Raw genomic sequence first — 19,981 nt, 5'->3', positions numbered from 1 at the left:
AGTTGAAATATAACAACGATTTTACAAGGAATATTTTACATGGATTTTACATGGTTTTAACATCTTATTTACAACGACTTTACGACGAAATTAGGTAAGTAAAAGCACATTGAATACACGTTTTCACCTAAGTATAACGGGAACATGTTTCGTTGTAATGTCGATGTAATGATTACGACGTATTTCTCATTCCACGTACATTCATCGTAAACTTACATGGAGTTTACGACGAAATCTGTTCGTCATAAATTTACATTGCTTTTACGACGAAAGTTGGATTCCTCATAATTGCGTTGTAAACACCATGTAAATTTACGACGAAATATTTTCGTCGTAAATGTTCGTTGTTATGGGCACGTTTTCTTGTAGCGGAAGTCGTCCATCCGACGACTTTCATGGAAATCGTCCAAGATAAGCAAGGTTTGACCAGAATCTCCGAATAAAATAATGGACGACTTTCGTGGAAGGACGACTTCGGTGGATGACTTCCGTGTAAGTCTTCTAGACAAAAATAATTTTTTGTTTTATTTTTCAATTGCAAAACTAACCTGAGACGACTTACATGGAAGTCGCCTAGGTATAACAAAATATTGATTTTTTAAATTTTCTACTAGACGACTTACATGTAAGTCGTCAAGGAAATGTCAAATTTTTGACACAATCCGGTCAAATGCAAAACTAACCTGTTTACCTTAGACAACTTACATGGAAGTCGTCTCGATTTTTTTTTTAACAAACAAAGATGAACGACTTCCATGTAAGTCGTCTAGAAAAACACATTTAAAAGTCAATTGGAAAATTAACCTCTGCATTGACCAGTAGACTTCCATGTAAGTCGTCTACAGCCAGACGACTTACCCGGAAGTCGTCTGGACGAACAGATCTGGAAAAAAAAAATTAATTTCATTGTTTCAACTAGTGAGATAACTTATTTAGCACAATAAAATCTTTTCCAAGCACCCAGAATATCAAACAAAAGTGACCCACCAAGAATCGTAAGCTTCAATGGCTCTATGAACAATCAAAATTTTAGAATCAAAATCTTTGATTTTTTTGGATGAATATGTAGAGAAAGTAAAGAGAAGTTGTTTTTGGTTCGTAAGAATTGAGAAAGAAAGAGTGTAAATCGATTTTTAGGTTCATTAAGAGCTTCAAATTGGTTGTTCATGGTGGTTGGTGTATTGATGGCAATGACAATAATGTGAATACTTGAGGAAGATGAGGGTAATAGAGTAAAATATGCATTTTCAAAAAATAAAAAGTGATGGCATTTTCGTGAATAATCTGAACTTTGGGGGTGAAAGAGGCAATGCAACGTTCCAAAAAACCATGGGTTAGTTTTGTGTTTGACTTCAAGTTTTGAGTTATATTTGCAAAAAGCCCTAAAAAGAAATCGATTTGGGGAATGTTTTTATAATATTTTTCACGACTATAAAAACAATAATATTGATTATCCAGATAATCTAAAAATCTCAAAAGGATATTTAAATAGCCCAATAGTCTTATATTTTCATAAATTTTTGATTCAATGTAAACTCTTAATCTTTTTATATTTTCATATAAAGAAATTATTGAAAATTATTGAAATAACTATGTGGTAGCCTTTTAATTCTGATTATATCTAATATAATAATTATTGTGTTAGTTTAAATTATACGTAACTATGATTAATATATCCCCTATATATTAATTGAAAAATATTTAAAAAGTTGTAACCTCAAGTTTGTAATAACTAAAAAAGAATTTGCTTAAGTGTCTCTTAATTAAAATGTCAAGTTTACTTACGCGGCGGCTTGAGAATCAATTTAGAATTTTGTTAGTCCAAAATTAAATTTCTTGAAAATGTTATATTATATAGTATGTTTATTATGGATTATTTATTTATCAAATTTAAATTTATTTTATATTATTTCTTTAAATAAAACCTACAGAATTACCTAATGTAATTAAGATATATATGACAATTAATGATTTTAAATAATAAAGATTTGCTAACAATATAATTACTTTTTATCATTTTTGTTTAATTATTTATTATTAAAATAAATTACACAATTACGTTAATCATATAATAAAAATTTAGATTGTTTTATATATGCTATACTTTGAATTTTTCAAAACGAGTATAAATTGCTAAAACTATTAAAAGTCTCACATAAAGTTTTGTGATCAAAGTTTAAATTTTTTTTCTATAATACGATACAATGATTATAAAATCATATGAATAAATAATTTTATTTAATAGGTGTTTATGTTAATATATATTTCATATCTTTTAAACTAAATTATACTTTATATGAAAATACATACTTATATTTTGATATTTGCATTGAACATATATTGAAAAGTTAATATTTTAATTTTAAAATCTTCATTGTTTTTTTTTAAAGGATTATAAATTATTGAAACCACTAAACATTCCACATTAAAAAAATCCGTTAGTATTAAAATTTTTTACAGCAAAGAATCATATAATCATATGAGTAGAAACCTCATTTAATAAATATCCATATTAAAAGTATACTATATATACTTGTTAACATCATTTAAATTTAATTATATATCATATACGATATATAAAATTAATTGGTTTGATTTATTTACCTTAAAATTGAAAATAAATAAGAGCGCTCATTTAATTTATATGTGTACACCAATTTATTACATAATAGTAATTGATTTCTTAGTTATTTGATATATAATCATTATTTTATTATTTCATAATATGCAAAAATACGTAAAAGTAATAAATATAAAATATTTCTTCTGTACAAGACGCAAATCTTAATCTAAGTATATATCACTTTAATAATTTTAAATCTTAAACATTTTTTTTAATTCTCACGCCAAAAAAAGAACAAAATGAGAATAAACTAAAAAATTAATATTTATATCGAACAATAATCAAAATGAAAAAAAAAACGATACAAAAAGAAAAAAATATTGAAAATAGATAGTATTGGCATGTGAACGTAAATTTCTCATAACCATAATTAACTTTTAAATTGATAAATAATGATATAACACCGTCATGATATAGTTTCATTGTAATAAAATAGTAGGCCTGAGATTCTTCGGCCTAAACGTTATGTTCTTATGCGATAAATTATTTTTTGACCTAAAATATTTTTAAAAATGGAATCAGCTTATCAGTAAACAAATTATGTAATTAACAAAAAAAATTAAATTGTTTAAGGACCAAAAATATTAATTCGATTAAGAATATAAATTTTATTTTCCATACAATATTTGCTAAATAACTTTCATATAAATTTATCTTGCGCAAAACGCAGATCTTATTCTAGTATGTATAGTATAAATGAAGTGACTGATTAACTAAAATAAGCAAGAATATTCTAATTGTTCATGTTTTTCATGTTATTTTCAACACTATTAATGAAAAAAAAATTGACATCACTAAAATTTTCGAATCCTGTTAACTTGTCGGACTAAATTACTGGTCCAGTCCCCACCTCTTGAAGAATTTACGAAAGTAATAAAGATACGTGTTTTGTAACCACTGGATCTAATGGCGGTGGTAGATTCGAACATTTCAGTTTTTATTCGACTTTTCTTGATTATTCATTTTTTTTCCTAAAGTTCGTTAGAAAGTAAAAAGCGACAGGTTCACGCGTTTCTTATCTAGAGTTCGATGGGTTGATTTGGTGGAGAGATCTTAAAAGGGTCCAAAAGAGATTTCATGCACCTAGCTAAAGTGTATTAAATGACTTTGACTTTGACACATCGGGGGTGATTGGTAGTCGCTGTAAGTACTGTCCACAGCCGTATTTATTTCTAAAGCACTAAATTCAGAGCAATCAAGCTTTAAATTTTTTTTTGAAATCACAGCTCTTGAAATAACCTACAGCTGTACAAATGCTCTGCAGAACCAAATATTCAAAGCAATTTTTTAGTGCTTTCCATAAAATTCTACTTCAATAAAATCTAAAGCCACAGCAAAAAGTCTACAGATTTTTTTCTACAGCAAAAATTTTAAAGCTACAGCCATTACCAATCAGACCTATCATAATAACATTACTAAAGCATTTCCAAAATAAACTTATAACTTCGTTTCGCTCTCCAAAAAAAAACTTCAAAATTTTATATTTAGAGCATCTCCAAAAAAAATTCTATAACTTTAAATATATAGTTTTTTGTTCTCCAAAAAAGAATTTCAAAACTTCAAATTTAGAGTTTTAAGAATTTTCACTACTCAAAACTCTAAATTTGAAGTTTCATCTATTTACATCTTAGTTCTTACAATTAATTATACATCACATTTATGATTATTAAGTATTTTCTCATTCATCATTGGGAAAATTCATGTTTACACTTTCTTTCATACCACAATTCAATTATACCACTAGTATGGGGACATTTTCATAAATACACTTTTCTTTAATGAACAAAAGACAATATTACCCTTATCTTATCTTCTCCTCAATCATCGATTTCTTCCTCTTTCTCTCTAGGCGATCGATCTCTCCTTCGTCGGTGGACTACGGTGCTCCGTCGGATCAAAAGTAGTTGGATCTAATCGGTTAGAAATTTCTCCGATCATATATTTTTCTTCTTCAGTTTTTCTTTTGGTTTTTTGAAACTCTGGTGATAGCCGATGCGAGAAATATCACTGATGCGAGAAATGAGTGATGATTTGGAGTTTTGAGATAACCTGATTGATAACATGTCAAGTGTCTCCTCTTCTGAATGAGGTTTAGCTAACTCGATTCAGATTGATTCTAATTTGATTTGCTGTTGTATTTAGCTTGCCGTACAAACAGATCACGAAGCCATGGCAATTGGCCGTACAAACAGATCACGAAGCCATGGCAATTGGCAAACATGAAGACTGAGTTTATGGCTTTATGGGATGAGTTTTCTACTCATCATAAGTTGAATCCTTCGCCTTTCAGCTCACTGTAATGCAGTCTAGAGCATGCTCTACTTGAATACAGTAGTTTTTAAATGAGTATAATGGTTGCTTTGTAGTGAGGGTGATGGTACTTGCTGCAACAAACAGACCATCAGAGCTTGATGAAACATTATTGAGGCGTCTTCCTGGAGCTTTTGAGATTGGAATGCCTGACCGTAAGGAGAAAGCTGAGATATTGAAAGTGGCGCTGAAAAGAGAAAGGGCCCGATATTGACTACGATCACGTAGCTCGTCTATGCGAAAGCTACATCGGATAGGATATCTTTGAGCTCTGCAAGAAAGCAGCTTACTTCCCTATCAGAGAAATCCTAGAGGAAGAGGGAAACGGGAGACCATGTCGTGTAAGTTTCATATGAAAATGTTCAATGTTGTTGCATTTAACAAATTTGCAAGACGACTTTCTCAGGGGCCTTGGAGTTGAGAGCAGTGGAGTTAATATCAGAGACTAACGTTCTGATTAATATAGTCCCACATAGTAACTTTACAGCACATAAACTTACTTGGCTTTTGGTGCATCCATGTAATATGGCATTCTCATCACGTTAGCCTTAGTCTCCACAAAATAAATAACAAGTCATAACCATTTTTTATCAGCGAGAAAGTTTCTTCCTTAAAATTTATGAAGCGAAAGATATGTTTCCCACTCACATTCCCAGTGTGCTTTGATAGTAGTCCCACAAGTATATCCCTGCTTGTTATGACCTGCAATTGCAACCATGAACGTAAGAGATGTGTTGAAACTAATTTTTTCTTCACCTCAAGGTTAATATTCCGAGCCAAATGCTCAAGTGAGAAGCATAGGGATGAACGTATAAGCAAAACATCATGAACATATCTCAGTTGAAATTAGATTTCCAGAATACAAGGTTTACAGATGGAGTAACAAACCTCTTTGGCACGAATCAGGACATCACTGGCAGGCATTAACCCGGAAGAAAGCACACGAGGCTGTTGGATCATTGCTGCAACATATCGTTCCAAACATTTGAGAATCTCTTATTAGTAATCTGAGAACATCACATCGTAATCTTCCATAAGATAATGATTTCGCCGTAACTCAATACAATACATCGAATAACTAAACTCAAATCAATAAAATTGATATTTCTTTTTCCCCAAATCATTCCCTATTAGGTTTCCGATCCTAGTCACTCAAGAGAAATGCAAAGCTCATGTTTCCACACATACAAACATGAAAAGCGTAAATGGTGAACTTACAAAGACAGAGGAAAAAGACGGAGGAGAAGCACGAGTTGGAGGAGGAAATTGGCGGCTCTGAGAATGTAAGGATTCCCAATTACTTGGTGGAAGGTAAAGCTCCTTCACTTTGAGCTTCTCCAGAAGCGAATCAAGGCTCGTCGCCACAGTCATTATTTCTCAATGGAGGAAAAAGTGAGAGATCGTCTTGTTCGCCTGAGCTTGTAGAGTTTGTCAGCTTCGTCGGAGAACTCGTCAGCGCCGTCAAATCCGTCGGATAACTCGCCAGAGCCGTCAAATCCGCCGGAGAACTCGTCAGCGTCGGATTTGATCACCGTCGAATTCGAAATCAATCTAGGGAACTCTCAGAGTTGGAATTGAGGGAGAAAGAAAGTAATTTAGGTTTAGTTATTCAGGGGGTACAATGATATTTTGTCTCTCAAAATTTGAATAGTAAAGTTAGTTAAAATATAGATGAAATGTGGTATTAGGAAAGTGATACTAGTGGCAATTTTCCTTCGTCATTTTAATTTTAAAACTTTTGTATAATTTAAAATATTTCAAATTTATTTTTATAAATTTAAATTTCACAAATAAAATTAAAAATAAATTAAAATAAGATTTATAATATTTTAAAAGTAGAATTAGACAATAAGAATATTACAAAAGAAACTTAATAATTTTTTTAAAAGATACATGAAGACATAATTATTACACAAATTTTAATATTACAGCAACATTAATAGTCTAGTAAATTTTTTCTGGAACTTCTAAAATATAGTCCAAACAAATTTTGTGTAACAGAAAATGGCGCATTAAGAAAATAATTTTATATAATAATGTGGTATTTTGCTTGTAGTTTAATATTTAACTATGTATTTCTATTTATAATTTTATATTTTAGTGTAAGATTTTATTAATTAATACTACTATAATATTTTTATATATGTGCTAGTTATGTATAAAAATTTTGTCGATTTATTTCAATTATGACAAATATAAGGATCATAGTGTAAATTAAAAATAATTTTGAAGTTAAATTTGAAGTTTTGTTCTGGAGAAAAAAACTTTGAAACTTCAAATATAGAGTTTTGCAAACTTTATAATAGAGAGCATTTTTGGAGATATTCTTAGAGTTTTAAGGAGTGAAACTTCATATTTGGAGTTTCACTACTCAAAACTCCAAATTTGAAGTTTATCTTTTTATTTGCATTTTGGTTCTTATAATTAATTAACTACACATCACATTTATTATTCTCAAGTATTTTCACATTTATCGTTTTATTCTTTAAAACTTTTGTATATCATAAATATTTCAAATTTATCTTAATAAATTCAAATTTTACACATAAAATTAAATAATTTTTTAAAAAATAAAATTTATAGTATTTAAAGCTAGAATTAGACAACAAGAATATTACAAAAGAAACTTAATAAAAAAACTTCTTTAAAAGATACACGAAGACTTAATTATTATACAAATTTAAATATTACAACAACACTAATAGTCTAGTAAATTTTCTTGTCTAAACAAATTTTTTGTAACTGGAGATGGAGCATTACGGAATTTTATGGAATAATGTGCTATTTTGCTTGTAGTTTAATATTTAATTATGTATTTCTATTTATAATTTTATATTTTAGTATAATATTTTATTAATTAATATTAATATAATATTTTTATATATGTGCTAGTTATTTATAAAAGTTTACTGAATTTATATTAATTATGATAAATATAAAGACCATAGTATAAATTACAAATAATTTGAAGTTAAATTTGAAATTTCGGTTTTAGAGAAGAACACTTTAAAACTTTAAATATAGGGTATGAATGGTGACCAAGGAATGAAGAGAAACAATATATTCCTTAACATTCCTAATTTTTTTTACCGTTCATAAAGAATAGTTTTTCCTTTTCATACCTTCCCATTTCTTTTATTGTAGAGAAATATTGAATAAATTTGTCTCTCACTAAATATGATAAAAAATTATTCTTCATCATCCCTGTAATTTTATTTCGTTCCGTTTCTTTTCTATTTTTTGTGATGGTTACCAGGTACCCCTAATAGAGTTTTACAAAACTGTAAAATAGAGAGTCCGAGACGATTTAACAACAACGACAACTTGTCCCTCGGCCCATTTGTCATAATTATATCCCATTCACTACCTTGGATCAAGTTTGTGTGGCCCATATAAACAAGGAACCAACGGTTAAACCAGCGTAGATGTAATGAGGATGAAACCATCAATCTTACCTTCATACTCACCGCATCAGTTCCGGCTCTTGACCATATCGGTAGGGGCGGTTGGCCTGGGTCCATGGATCCAAAAAAATTTAAGTGTTAATTAGTTGATTATAATAGGTCCATTTTATTTTGTTAGAGGTCCATAATTTTTAGTGTTATAATAAATGGTCTCCAATTAGTGAAAACTAACTGCATACACCAAAACTAAACAGAAAAACTATGTACGCTTCCCTAATTTTCAATATTTCTAACGAAAAACTATTTTGATTCAACTTTAAAAAAATGCAGCGAAGAAAAATTAAAAAATATTTATGAAAAGTTCAATTTTAATGTTATTTAATTGATGTTATAATAAATGATCCTTAATTTATTAAAACTAACTCATATACAACGAAAAAAGACCAAAAAAAAATTGTGCACTTTACGATTTTTCAAGATTCCCTACGAAAACAAATCTTTTGTTTCATTTTTTAGAAAATGTATCAACAAAATTAAGAAAATAATTATAAAAAGTCCATATTTTATGTTTGGCCTAACATTGCACCGCATACGTGACACTCGCTCGCGGTGTTGACGTGTGTTACACTTGTCAAACAAAGAATACATTAGTATCCGTGGTTTGAAAACATAAAACTCTTACGCTTAAACAGCCGTTGATCTTTTCTCTCACATCGACTCTTTAATCTTAACCGTTGCTTTGACATTAGAAAAAAGTGATTAATGCATGCCTCTTCTTTTTAAGAGATCTTTCTCGTCTCATGGAGTCTTGAAGCTTCTCTGTTTTTCTCTGCTCAGAATCTTTCAACCTCTGGTTTCTAAGGTATGCTTTTTAGTTTTTACTCTCGGCTTTGGTTGCACAAAATATATTTCGAGGAAAGGCTGGAAGTGGAACTTTACTATATTATATTAGAACATTGGAGAGAATTCAAATATTATATGTTCTGATAAATACGAATATCATTTTGGGTAGGAGATATAAAAATGGCGAATGTTCCAAAGATAGGAAAGGCTGTGTACCAGGGACCAAGCATAGTCAAAGAGATAATATATGGAATAGCACTAGGACTTGCGGCTGGAGGGTTGTGGAAGATGCATCATTGGAACAACCAAAGACGAACGAGGGAGTTTTACGATTTGCTAGAGAAGGGAGAGATCAGTGTTGTCGTTACAGATGAGTAGCATTCGGTATTTATCTTACAATTATTTAGATTTAAATTTGGATACTTGAGCATTTTAGACATGGAAGAGTTGAAAATGGTACATGGATCTAAAGTTTAGATCTGGACTTTGTTTGTTTTCTTGATGCAGGACCGCATATATTTTTCTTATAAGAGTTCAAGATCAAGAACCAAAAGGAATGCGTTGTGTGTGTGTGTTTTATTGTTCTTTCAATAAATGTTGTGAAACAATGGAAACTTTAGATCGATGTTTTGAAATGCGAAAGGTTAGAGCATGATTATCCCTATCACCCCAAATATGTTTCTTAGTGAGTTTTTAATTAATAAAAGTAACCTAAGAACTTTAGTTAAGAAATTCTCATTTTAATTTTTTAGTGAGTTTTTAATTAATAAAAGTAACCTAAGAACTTTAGTTAAGAAATTCTCATTTTAATTTTTTAGTGAGTTTTTAATTAATAAAAGTAACCTAAGAACTTTAGTTAAGAAACTCTCATTTTAATGGTCCAATGAGAGTTTTTTAATTAAGGTTTCTTAAAAAAAAATTTTTGAATTATATGAACTGCCAAAAACATCTCTAGTGAATCTCTACAAACAATTGTTTCATTTTGATTTTTTTTTAGCGAGATCATAACCTCAAAGAAAATTTTGTTTTCTTTTTACTCAGAAATCGCTATGGGGATTGAGCTAGAGTGGATACTACAATTTCTTCTATGATCAGTCTCATAATTCCAAAATGGGAGGAACCAAAGAACTACTGTTTTAACATCATACTAAACAATTGATGAGTTCCAATTATTATAACAGGAAATGGATAGAACGTGCTTTCTGCCTCTCACTCCTAGACGAGGTGTTGCCAAGGTAATGAAACTCATCGGCTCGAGCCCAGCAAGGCTACCTCGCGGAAGATGCGAGTTCCCAGAGTTAGACATACCTTAATGAGAGTCACAAGTACTGGTTGCTTAACGATGATACAGGAGGAGGAGCTTCAGTCGAGAGCTCAAAGGGTGTGAGCCAAAGGCACTCCATAGAAAAACAAAAGCCCCTGCCATAATTAACAACACAGTCAACTTCTATACCTTCACTAGTGATATGAGAAAACCTAAATACAGAGCTAAAACACAGTCAACTGCTTTCTGCCTTTCACTCCTAGACGAGGTGTTGCCAAGGTAATGAAACTCATCGGCTCGAGCCCAGCAAGGCTACCTCGCGGAAGATGTGAGTTCCCAGAGTTAGACATACCTCAATGAGAGTCACAAGTACTGGTTGCTTGACGATGATACAGGGGGAGGAGCTTCAGTCGAGAGCTCAAAGGGTGTGAGCCAAAGGCACTCCATAGAAAAACAAAAGTCCCTGCCATAATTAACAACACAGTCAACTTCTATACCTTCACTAGTGATATGAGAAAACCTAAATACAGAGCTAAAACACAGTCAACTGCTTTCTGCCTTTCACTCCTAGACGAGGTGTTGCCAAGGTAATGAAACTCCTCGAGCCCAGCAAGGCTACCTCGCGGAAGATGTGAGTTCCCAGAGTTAGACATACCTCAATGAGAGTCACAAGTACTGGTTGCTTGACGATGATACAGGGGGAGGAGCTTCAGTCGAGAGCTCAAAGGGTGTGAGCCAAAGGCACTCCATAGAAAAACAAAAGTCCCTGCCATAATTAACAACACAGTCAACTTCTATACCTTCACCAATGACAAGAGAAAAGCTAAAATACAGAGTTAATTGAAATCTGAACATCACATTTATGTTACAACACAAACTGCAATTCGACAAGTGATGTTACAACGAATGCTCTTAAGCAATCAACATAAACCGCAATGAATCGGAGAAGAGAGGAATAGAGGTCCGTGGAGAGGGACGAACCATTAGGAAAGGGGAGGCAATCTGTGCATGTAATGTGGGAGCGGCGCGGCGGAAACGACGGTGCGATCGGAGAAACGGCTCCACCGCCGGAAGCTGGAAAAATAATCTGGCCTTTTTAAGGGGATTGGTTTCAGCTAGCTTTCGTAGAGATCTGTAGAACGCCATCGGTCATCAACGTTTTCGTCTTCCCTCAATGATGACACGTGGTTGTATAACCTTTGTAAAGATCGATATCAGAAACGGCTAATTAAGGATCGGTTACAAGGCTTTAATTTATTTTTTATTTAAATAAATCACTCATTAACCTAAAAACCCTGCTAAGGATCGCCCGATAATGGTGGTCTTAGTGTTTTGTTGTTGAATATATCCTTATGAGTATGAGTTGAGTTTGCGAAATCTATACCCGTAAAATTCTCTCTAGCTCGGTATCACATGTTAGATTTCTTCAAAATGCTACATGTAATGCATTCATATGCAGCATTAGTTGTCCAGCATGAATCTTGTATATACATCGTAGTACTACTGGTGCTACAAAATATAGTACTACTGCACTCTGGGTCTGTAGTTAAAGAGCTATTCCCTCAAGAATGGAGGAATGTTTGGAGGTGGAATCAGATGAGTTCTTCTGTCGGTTGCCTGAGCGATGGAGAAGCTTGTGCGCATAAAAATCCCACAGAAGAACTTTACAAACTCTGCTTCGTTGCCTTGTGATTGAAGCAACTCGTCTTGTAGACATGGATCTAGGGTTTCTAACAATCTGTTCAGTGAGTCTACAGAGGTTCCAAACCTAGAAACGATGGTGGAATTTTCAAGATAAGAGGTTCTGGGGAATCTTATTCTCTGTAGGAGATGACCAGAATCTGGCACGCAAACGCTGTTTCTTGTCTTGCACGCAATCTAGAGGACAAGAACTCCGTGGTTCTAAACATCAGCTTTCATGTTAACTGTCCTCGAAAATTATACTCTGCAGCCATGTAACCTCGCAGAGAGTGAAAAATATCAGTATAAATTTCCTTTTTAACGAGCCTAACACATGAAATTTGGTGGATGTAATGAGTCAAAACTATCTATAGTGTTTTTAGTAGCTTACAGGCTTTTCCTGCGATGCGGTTCAAAGCTGAATTTTGTCCATACCTAGTAGACATCGAGCCAAACCAAAATCAGCGATCTTGGGATTTAGATTTAATTAGTTAGTGAAATTATGTTTATCATTCCTGTTATCAAGATTCTTGATTAGCTCCTGCACCTCTCATCGCACCTCCACCATGTCTAAAAGTTCTGTTATCTAGATTCTTGATTAGAAGATAAGTTTTGATAAAGCAAAAACATATAGAAACAACAACAAGGTGTACCAGTACCATGTGGGCTCTGGTTAATCACGATCACATAAACTGATAAAACTCTAAACTCCTGAAGGTACAGTTTTATAGATAATAAATAATTTCACAACATAAAGTTATACAAATGTGCTAATAACGCGAAGGTCACAGGTTCGAAACCTGTATAGGCCAAAATTTTTAATTACTTTTAAGTTTCTAATTAACCCTTCACCAACATATCTCATTACTCATTAGCAACTTACATTGAATGAACCCATGTTTGACCGTTCTAGTATATCATGGGGTTAGGCATTGGATTTAACTCCAAAACAAGCATTGCCTCTGCAAATCGCCTTTGTAATTCAGATTGTTTTGGACAAAGTCAGAATGGGAGACAAAGTTAGACACTAAAAGGTAGCAACAACAAACTTGTAATAGACACAGTAAGTTTGTTTCTCTTTGAACTGAAGCAAGTGCTATTACTTCTGCTTAAGACCAGATCCATTTGTAATTGCTGCATTAGGTCTTTGATTGTCTGCTTAAGCTAGCTTTTCTCCACGCAATGCGGATAAGAGGCCTTTGATTGTACATAACTAAGTTTAATTCTCCATAGAAGCATCTATGTTATAGTTTGTATGTATATTTCTGTTACTTGGTCTAATATTAGCTCAGTTTGTTAGTGCTTCGTGCTAATAACGCAAGGGTCATAGGTTCGAAACCTGAATTTGCTCCACGCAATGCAAGATAAAAGGTCTTTGATTGTACATAACTTAGTTTAATTAATTCTCCATAGAAGCATCTATATTATAATTTGTATGTATAAGTTACTTGGTCTGAAATTAAGAAGAAAAACGTTTTAGAAATAAAGAATAAAGCTTGGTTTCATTAACTACTGGATATACAATATAATCATGTACAACAAACTAAATAGCAAAGTATATCTCATGTACTATTTTGCTCTACAATCCGACCACACCATATAGCTCCCAATATTTGACTGACTCTACTCAAGAACAAATTCCCAAGGCCGGCAAAATTGCAGACTTGTTGACCTTTAGAGACTGTCTCCAAGGTTTTACATTGTATCTTCTTTCCGTTGTTGTTATTGTTATTGTTGTCGTTGTCTTCTTTGTTGCAGTCCACACGCAGAGTGGTGGTTTAAGGGGCTTGTCAATGCTCAGAGGAGACAGATGCTTTGATATCCACGACTTCAAGGATGCTAGAAAAGGTGCAACCTCAAACAACTTGAGACCAGCGAATCCACTTTCAAGCCCATCAAGCCGAAACCATGAGATTTGACTGATCTCCTTCTTCGTTAGTGGCGCAAAAGCTGTATCATCTCTCACGCCAACGACAATGTAAAGCCTCACTCTCTTCTTTCCTTCGAATGTAATCTCGATGTATTCTTCTTTATTAAGCAGCTTCGATACATCACACCCTGTCTCCTCGAGGACCTCTCGTATAGCGCAAACATCATCTTCTTCGTTCGTATTCTTCTTCCCTCGTGGAAAGCTCCAATTCGATGATTGTTTCCATCCCTTCACCAGCAAGCAACGTTCGTATGTCTCGTCCAATATAATCGCACCAGCGACCGGGATTCGAGACTTGTAAGAGAAAAAGTCTCTAAATATCATATCCATGTATCCAACGTGAGGACTCAACGCATCGGAGTTGTTGAATAAGAGACGAGTAAACTCTCCAAAGGACAGCGACTTTAGGGTTTTGTCGTTTTCGACAACGTTATCTTCGTAGTACCAGTGAGCACTCTCTACAAGAAACATGAGTCGATTCAAAGACTGTTTTTCTTCCTCGGGGCCGTTCACAACAAATCGAGTGTAGAGATCGTCAAGAATTTTCTTCGACGGGAGGCTCGACATTATTTTTCTTGCGTAACGCTCCAGCTTCTTCTTAGAACTCTACAATCAGTGTGGGATTTTTTTTTATTTTTTTGTTGTATGAGATAGTACGAGTGCTCTTTGGATGTATATTTATACTCGTTTTGATCGTTAATATCTAATATTTTTTTAACAACGGTAATATTTGATACGATTTAAGAAAATCACCTTTTCCTTTTTTACGAGTCTTTCCTTTTTAGAAAAAAGGATATTTGAGATAATCCAAGAACATATATATATTATATATATATATATAAGCTACTTTCTTTCTTCCTTTGGACTCATGTTGACCAGATCCATTTATAAACTTACATTGAACTCATGTTGACCGTTTTAGTATATAGCACATGGGCTTAGCATTAGATTTAACTCCAAAACAAGCATTGCCTCTGCAAATCACCGTTGTAATTCAGATTGTTTGCGACAAACACCACGAGAAATATGGGTTTCAATAGCAGTAGAGGATATCATTTTTTGTCTTTCTGCTATGGTTGACATACGCCTTAGTCTTAAATAACGTTTGTACATTTCGAAGTGTACAATATTGTACTAATAGATAGTAGAATGCTGATCACTTAACCAAGACAAAGATGAAAAAAAAAGAGAAGAAGATATAGAACCATGTGACAACAATTTAATATGTTTTGGAATTAGATGGAATTTTACATAACTAATAATTTTCTTTCATCTTTGGTTTTGTCTTTGATCTTCCAAGTTTGATCTTCATGTATGAAAAATTCTTTCAAAATTGGAATAAAAAGGGAAACAAACATCTCTAGGCAAATAGTAAATCACCTTTGTAATTCAGATTGTTTGCGACAAACACCACAAGAAATATGAGTTTCAATAGCAGTAGAGAATAGCATTTTTTGCCTTTACGCTATGGTTGACATACGCCTTAGTCTTAGATAGCGTTTGTATATTTCGAAACGTTATGAGAGAGTGGCATATTTGAAAACGTTATAATAGTGTATGGTTTTAACACTTAGTTTTAATAGCAAAACATAATTAAAAACGCCATGTTTGGCTATTTAAAACCCTAAACTCAGAACATATTTTAAACCCTAAATTATAAACACAAACCTAAAGCTCAAATATTTTCCTATTCTAATCTTAAATCTTAAGTTTAAATTTAAATTTTAATATTTTCAAAATTTATTTTCAATTCAAATCTTAAATCTAAACCTCAAACCCTAAATCCTTTACATCTTTTCAAACTCTAAACCCTATATCCCTATTCAAACATCATATAACCACTAAACTTTAAATAAAAAATCCCAAATCTAATATTTCCAAGTTTTAATAAAACAAAAAACTAAAAAAAATAATTATAAATATATGATCTTTTCAAATTTTCTTTTTCAAACCTTAAATATAACCTTTGAACCCTATCACACAAACCTTTGCTTTAAAATATTATATGTTAAATCTGAAATTCAATAGTTCTTATCGTAACTTTATAATTGTAAATGATAATTTAATTTTTATATAAATAAAACTAGTTACACAATAAAACTATAATTTTTAAAACATATATTAAATAAAAACAGTTTTGATTAGTTAATCTATGACTATTGATTCCTTTTAATTCAATGGTTACAACTCAATCTTTTGTTAATCATTTCTCTTTTTTCTCATTGGTTAATTAATAAAACAAAGAGTAAAAAATTTCATTGGTTAAAACAGGATGGTGAGGATAGCTACTATATTTGATCTCAACCGTTGATATAACTCAATCTAACGGACAAAAGTGATTTAGTTTAATATTTTTTTTTGCATTATCTCTTTCATCTTCTTTCTCATGATCTCTCATCTCCTCGTCTCTCTCTCTCCCCATCTCTTCAATCTTCTTGCTCATGATAACTCATCTGAAATCCTCCTCTCCCATCATCTCATATCATGCAATCATCTTCTCCTATCAATCCTCCTCTTTCATCACCTATTCAATCCTCATCTCACGATCTCTAAAACTCGTCGTCTGTCGTAACGGGTTCAAGCTCACCACCATCACCATGACCTCGCCTCCTGCTCTTTGGGTTGTCTCTTCTTACGTGTTCATCTTCTTTTCATCTTTTATTTTCTAATAAAATCTATTACTTTTTGCTCACAGATCTGGAATAATGATGAAAGGGATGCGCGCCAGAGGTGAAGGTTGACATAGAGGAGATGCGCCGGAGGTGTTACGAACCAGAGACGGAGGTGTTACAAACCAGAGACGGAGGCGGAGGTAGATGTGGTTCAGAGCAAGGTTATTTGAGGCAGGGGCATGAGGAGGCGGAGGCACGAAGACGCGGAAGCACCCAGAGGTCGAAGACGGCGGAGTTAAGAAGATTGGTTTAGTCGTTATTGTATTAGGTTTAACTAGTAAATAGGTTTGTATACCATAGTCCTTCTGTAAACCAGTTTTATTATAAATCAGTTTAAATAATAAAAAAAAATTTAAATATATAAACCAGTTTAAATTTTAATTATGTTTTTATTTTTAAACATTTAAATTTCCATAAATAATTTTTAAAATAAAGAATTTTAATATAAGTAATAGCATTTATGACACGCTTTTAAATAATATTTAATTGCAGATAGAAAAGCGCTATCGTATCGGAAGAAAAGATAGCAGCGCAAAAACCTCTATCTAATGTCATTTACCTATTATGACAGGCGATGATACAGCGCTTCAAAAACCGCTATAGTATCGTTATATAGCGTTATTCGTCCGCTATTAAAACACATTTTTCTTGTAGTGAAAGTCAGAATGGGAGACAAAACTTGACACCAAAGGTAGCAACAAACTTGTATATAGACAGAGTAAGTAAGTTTATCTTTTAACTGAAGCTGGAGGATATCACTGAAACAACTGCTACTACTTCTGCTTAAGACCAGATCCATTTGTAAATGCTTCATAAGGAATAATAGTGGCTTGAGATTTTTTTCTGGAGAAGAACATATATATAAGCTACTTTCTTTCTACCTTTAGGAAAAATGCGCTATGGATTTGATATTTCAGAAGAATAGTGGATTTGAAGATAGACTAAATCAATGTCAAGGAAGATATGAATGAGATGTGTGATTGGACTGTTGAGATGTTCTCAAGGGACATTACTTACTGCAAATTTGCCAAAAACCGAGTTCTATACATACAAATCCGAAGCTCGAGCTTTGCTCAAACGGAATGCAGATAAAAGGTCTTTGATTGTTCATAACTAAGTTTAAATTCTCCATAGAAGCTTTTTTTTTTGTAACCGAACCGGCGCGGGCTGAACCGGACCGGAATACTGAACCGCAAGTAGGTGACGTGAAGATGAAGTTTAGTTTATTTCTATTTTATTGTTATTTGTTTTAAGTCTTTGACCAAAAAAAGTCTTTGACCAAAAAAAGTCTTTGTTCTACTTGTTATCGTTTCATCTAGGGTATGACTGGTTTCCCCGCTATCACTGATATCTTGTGAATTTACATGTTTTTAACTTCTTATTCTTGCATGGTTTGGTCATTTAGAGTATCATTTAGGCACATTTAGGTTGCATATCATTGCATTTGTACATATCAGGTGTTGGAGAGCACCATGGATGAGTTAGAAGACCATTGGAGGGATTTTGAGTCCAAAGAGTGAAAGATGAACACGGATGAAGGCCTTAAAGATCTCTTCTGAAGCTCAAAATTTGTGGAGACACTGGAAATTGAGTTAGCTTTACAATGGAGGTGGTTTCAAGTCGTTTGGAGCTGTATTGAGGGATTTATGATCAAAATACTACACACATATCAATATGACATTCCTAGCGGCCAGGCGTAGCGGCAAAAGATGGTCGCTACAGAAGATAGAGCTGAGGCGCCTAAGTACCGTAGCGGGAGTGTGTAGCGGGTTAGAGAGACCGCTATAGTTGAAGCGCTTTCTGTAGCGGTCTTCCGTAGCGGCATAATGAGGTCGCTATGAGTTCAAGAATGCGAAAAAAATCGTCTAAGTGTCCTAGCGGCCACCCGTAGCGGGCATGTCAGGTCGCTACAGGCGTAGTGACCTCTGGTAGCGACCTTTTATGGTCACTACGGAGAAAAATATCTGTTTTTATGGGTCAACCCCAGCTCGAGTTTTAGTAATATATAACTACTTTTCAGACAATAATTGGGGATCTATCTACTTTTTTATGAAGAACACAAGAACTCTTGAGAGAGAAAGCTTGAATCTTTAGTTTCTTTTCTTCTTATTCTCTTGAATTTGCTTGTTTAATCCTTGTTTATCTTTATTCTCTGTTGTATCTACTTGAATATGCTTCAATCTATTATGAGATTAAGTGTTTTCATGGAGATTAGTGAGTAGTTTCCTTAAGAATTCATGGGTTAGGGAGATTAGAGTAACTTAGTGAAGATCTATGGTGTTATTGTATTAGATCCTTGTATGAACTTGCTTGTTGAGTATTTTTAATGCTTGTTTAGTCTTGATCACTCTAAACCTGATTTCTAAACACTTCTCATCAGACATGATTAGATGAAGTGTTTGAATCAACTCAACTAAGCTCTAGTGAGATTAGCCAAGGACACTTGATGTTAAAATTGCTAGATAGTTATTAAACTTGAACTTAAAGATTGCTTGATTGAATTAAGCCAAAGACATTTGATGTTTAATGATTTCTAAGCAAATGGACATTTACCTAGACATAGGACTTGTCTAAAATTATGTTTAGACTTAAGAGATTACTTTGATTGAAAGCTTGTCACCTAGATTGGATCTTAGTTACTTGAAGTCAATTCCCAATACCCATGGATTCACTTGTTTAAATTGATTAAAACCTTGTTGTATTGCTCTGTTTGCTATTGTTACTTGTCACACACTCACCACTATTGAATCTACTTAGCTTAAGAAATGACTTGTATTCTCACTGATTCACATCACTAGGACTGGTTCGACATTCACCCCACTATACTACAACATTTGCAATAGGCAAAAAACCCTATTATCAAATTGGCGCCGTTGCCAATCCTAGTCTGATTGTGACATTGAGATTTGGCCCTTACTTGAGACTAAGTCTTACTTTTATTATATCTAGTTACTGATACTCTATCCTAGCAATTTTGTATCTCAGGTGCATGAACTTGAGGAGCAGAGGCCCAACAAACCTAGTTCCACCAGTTGAAGACATTAAAGCACTTGAAAGGCAGATCGCAAGGAGAAGAAGAGAAGAAGAGCAACAGGCTCACCTACACAGATTGGGATTTATGATGGAACAACATCAGAATCAGCCTCAAGAAGGAGAGGCCATTGGTCAAGGAGCTGCCAACCTTCGACCTAGACAACCACAACGCCAAGCTAGAGCCATCGGTACATATGATCAACCGAACATAAATGGGAATAG

The 19,981-nt window shown here is 33.2% G+C and overlaps 2 protein-coding genes across 4 annotated transcripts; one reads left to right on the top strand and one right to left on the bottom strand.

Moving 5' to 3' along the window:
* The first annotated feature begins 9,125 nt into the window (after positions 1–9,125).
* Positions 9,126–10,283, top strand: LOC106340885 (putative cytochrome c oxidase subunit 5C-4). 3 transcript variants are annotated; one of them, XR_001269528.1, is made up of 4 exons: positions 9,133–9,199; positions 9,350–9,564; positions 9,688–9,823; positions 10,222–10,283. XR_001269528.1 is itself a non-coding variant. In XM_013779720.1 (3 exons), the coding sequence occupies exon 2, from the start codon at positions 9,361–9,363 to the stop codon at positions 9,556–9,558; it is 198 nt and encodes a 65-aa protein (XP_013635174.1). In that variant the 5' UTR covers positions 9,126–9,199; positions 9,353–9,360; the 3' UTR covers positions 9,559–9,564; positions 9,688–9,843. The 3 variants fall into 3 exon arrangements, 2 of the variants coding, with proteins under 2 accessions (XP_013635174.1, XP_013635173.1); XM_013779720.1 differs by lacking the exon at positions 10,222–10,283 and having other exon boundaries at positions 9,126–9,199; positions 9,353–9,564; positions 9,688–9,843; XM_013779719.1 differs by lacking the exon at positions 10,222–10,283 and having other exon boundaries at positions 9,688–9,842.
* A 3,468-nt stretch (positions 10,284–13,751) lies between these two features.
* Positions 13,752–14,627, bottom strand: LOC106341553 (mRNA-decapping enzyme subunit 2-like). Its single transcript, XM_013780294.1, has one exon. The coding sequence runs from the start codon at positions 14,619–14,621 to the stop codon at positions 13,752–13,754; it is 870 nt and encodes a 289-aa protein (XP_013635748.1). The 5' UTR covers positions 14,622–14,627.
* Positions 14,628–19,981: the final 5,354 nt, after the last annotated feature.

Source organism: Brassica oleracea, chromosome C4, assembly GCF_000695525.1.
Source record: "Brassica oleracea var. oleracea cultivar TO1000 chromosome C4, BOL, whole genome shotgun sequence".
NCBI classification, from domain to species: Eukaryota; Viridiplantae; Streptophyta; class Magnoliopsida; order Brassicales; family Brassicaceae; genus Brassica; species Brassica oleracea.
This window is presented reverse-complemented; position numbering and strand designations above follow the sequence as displayed.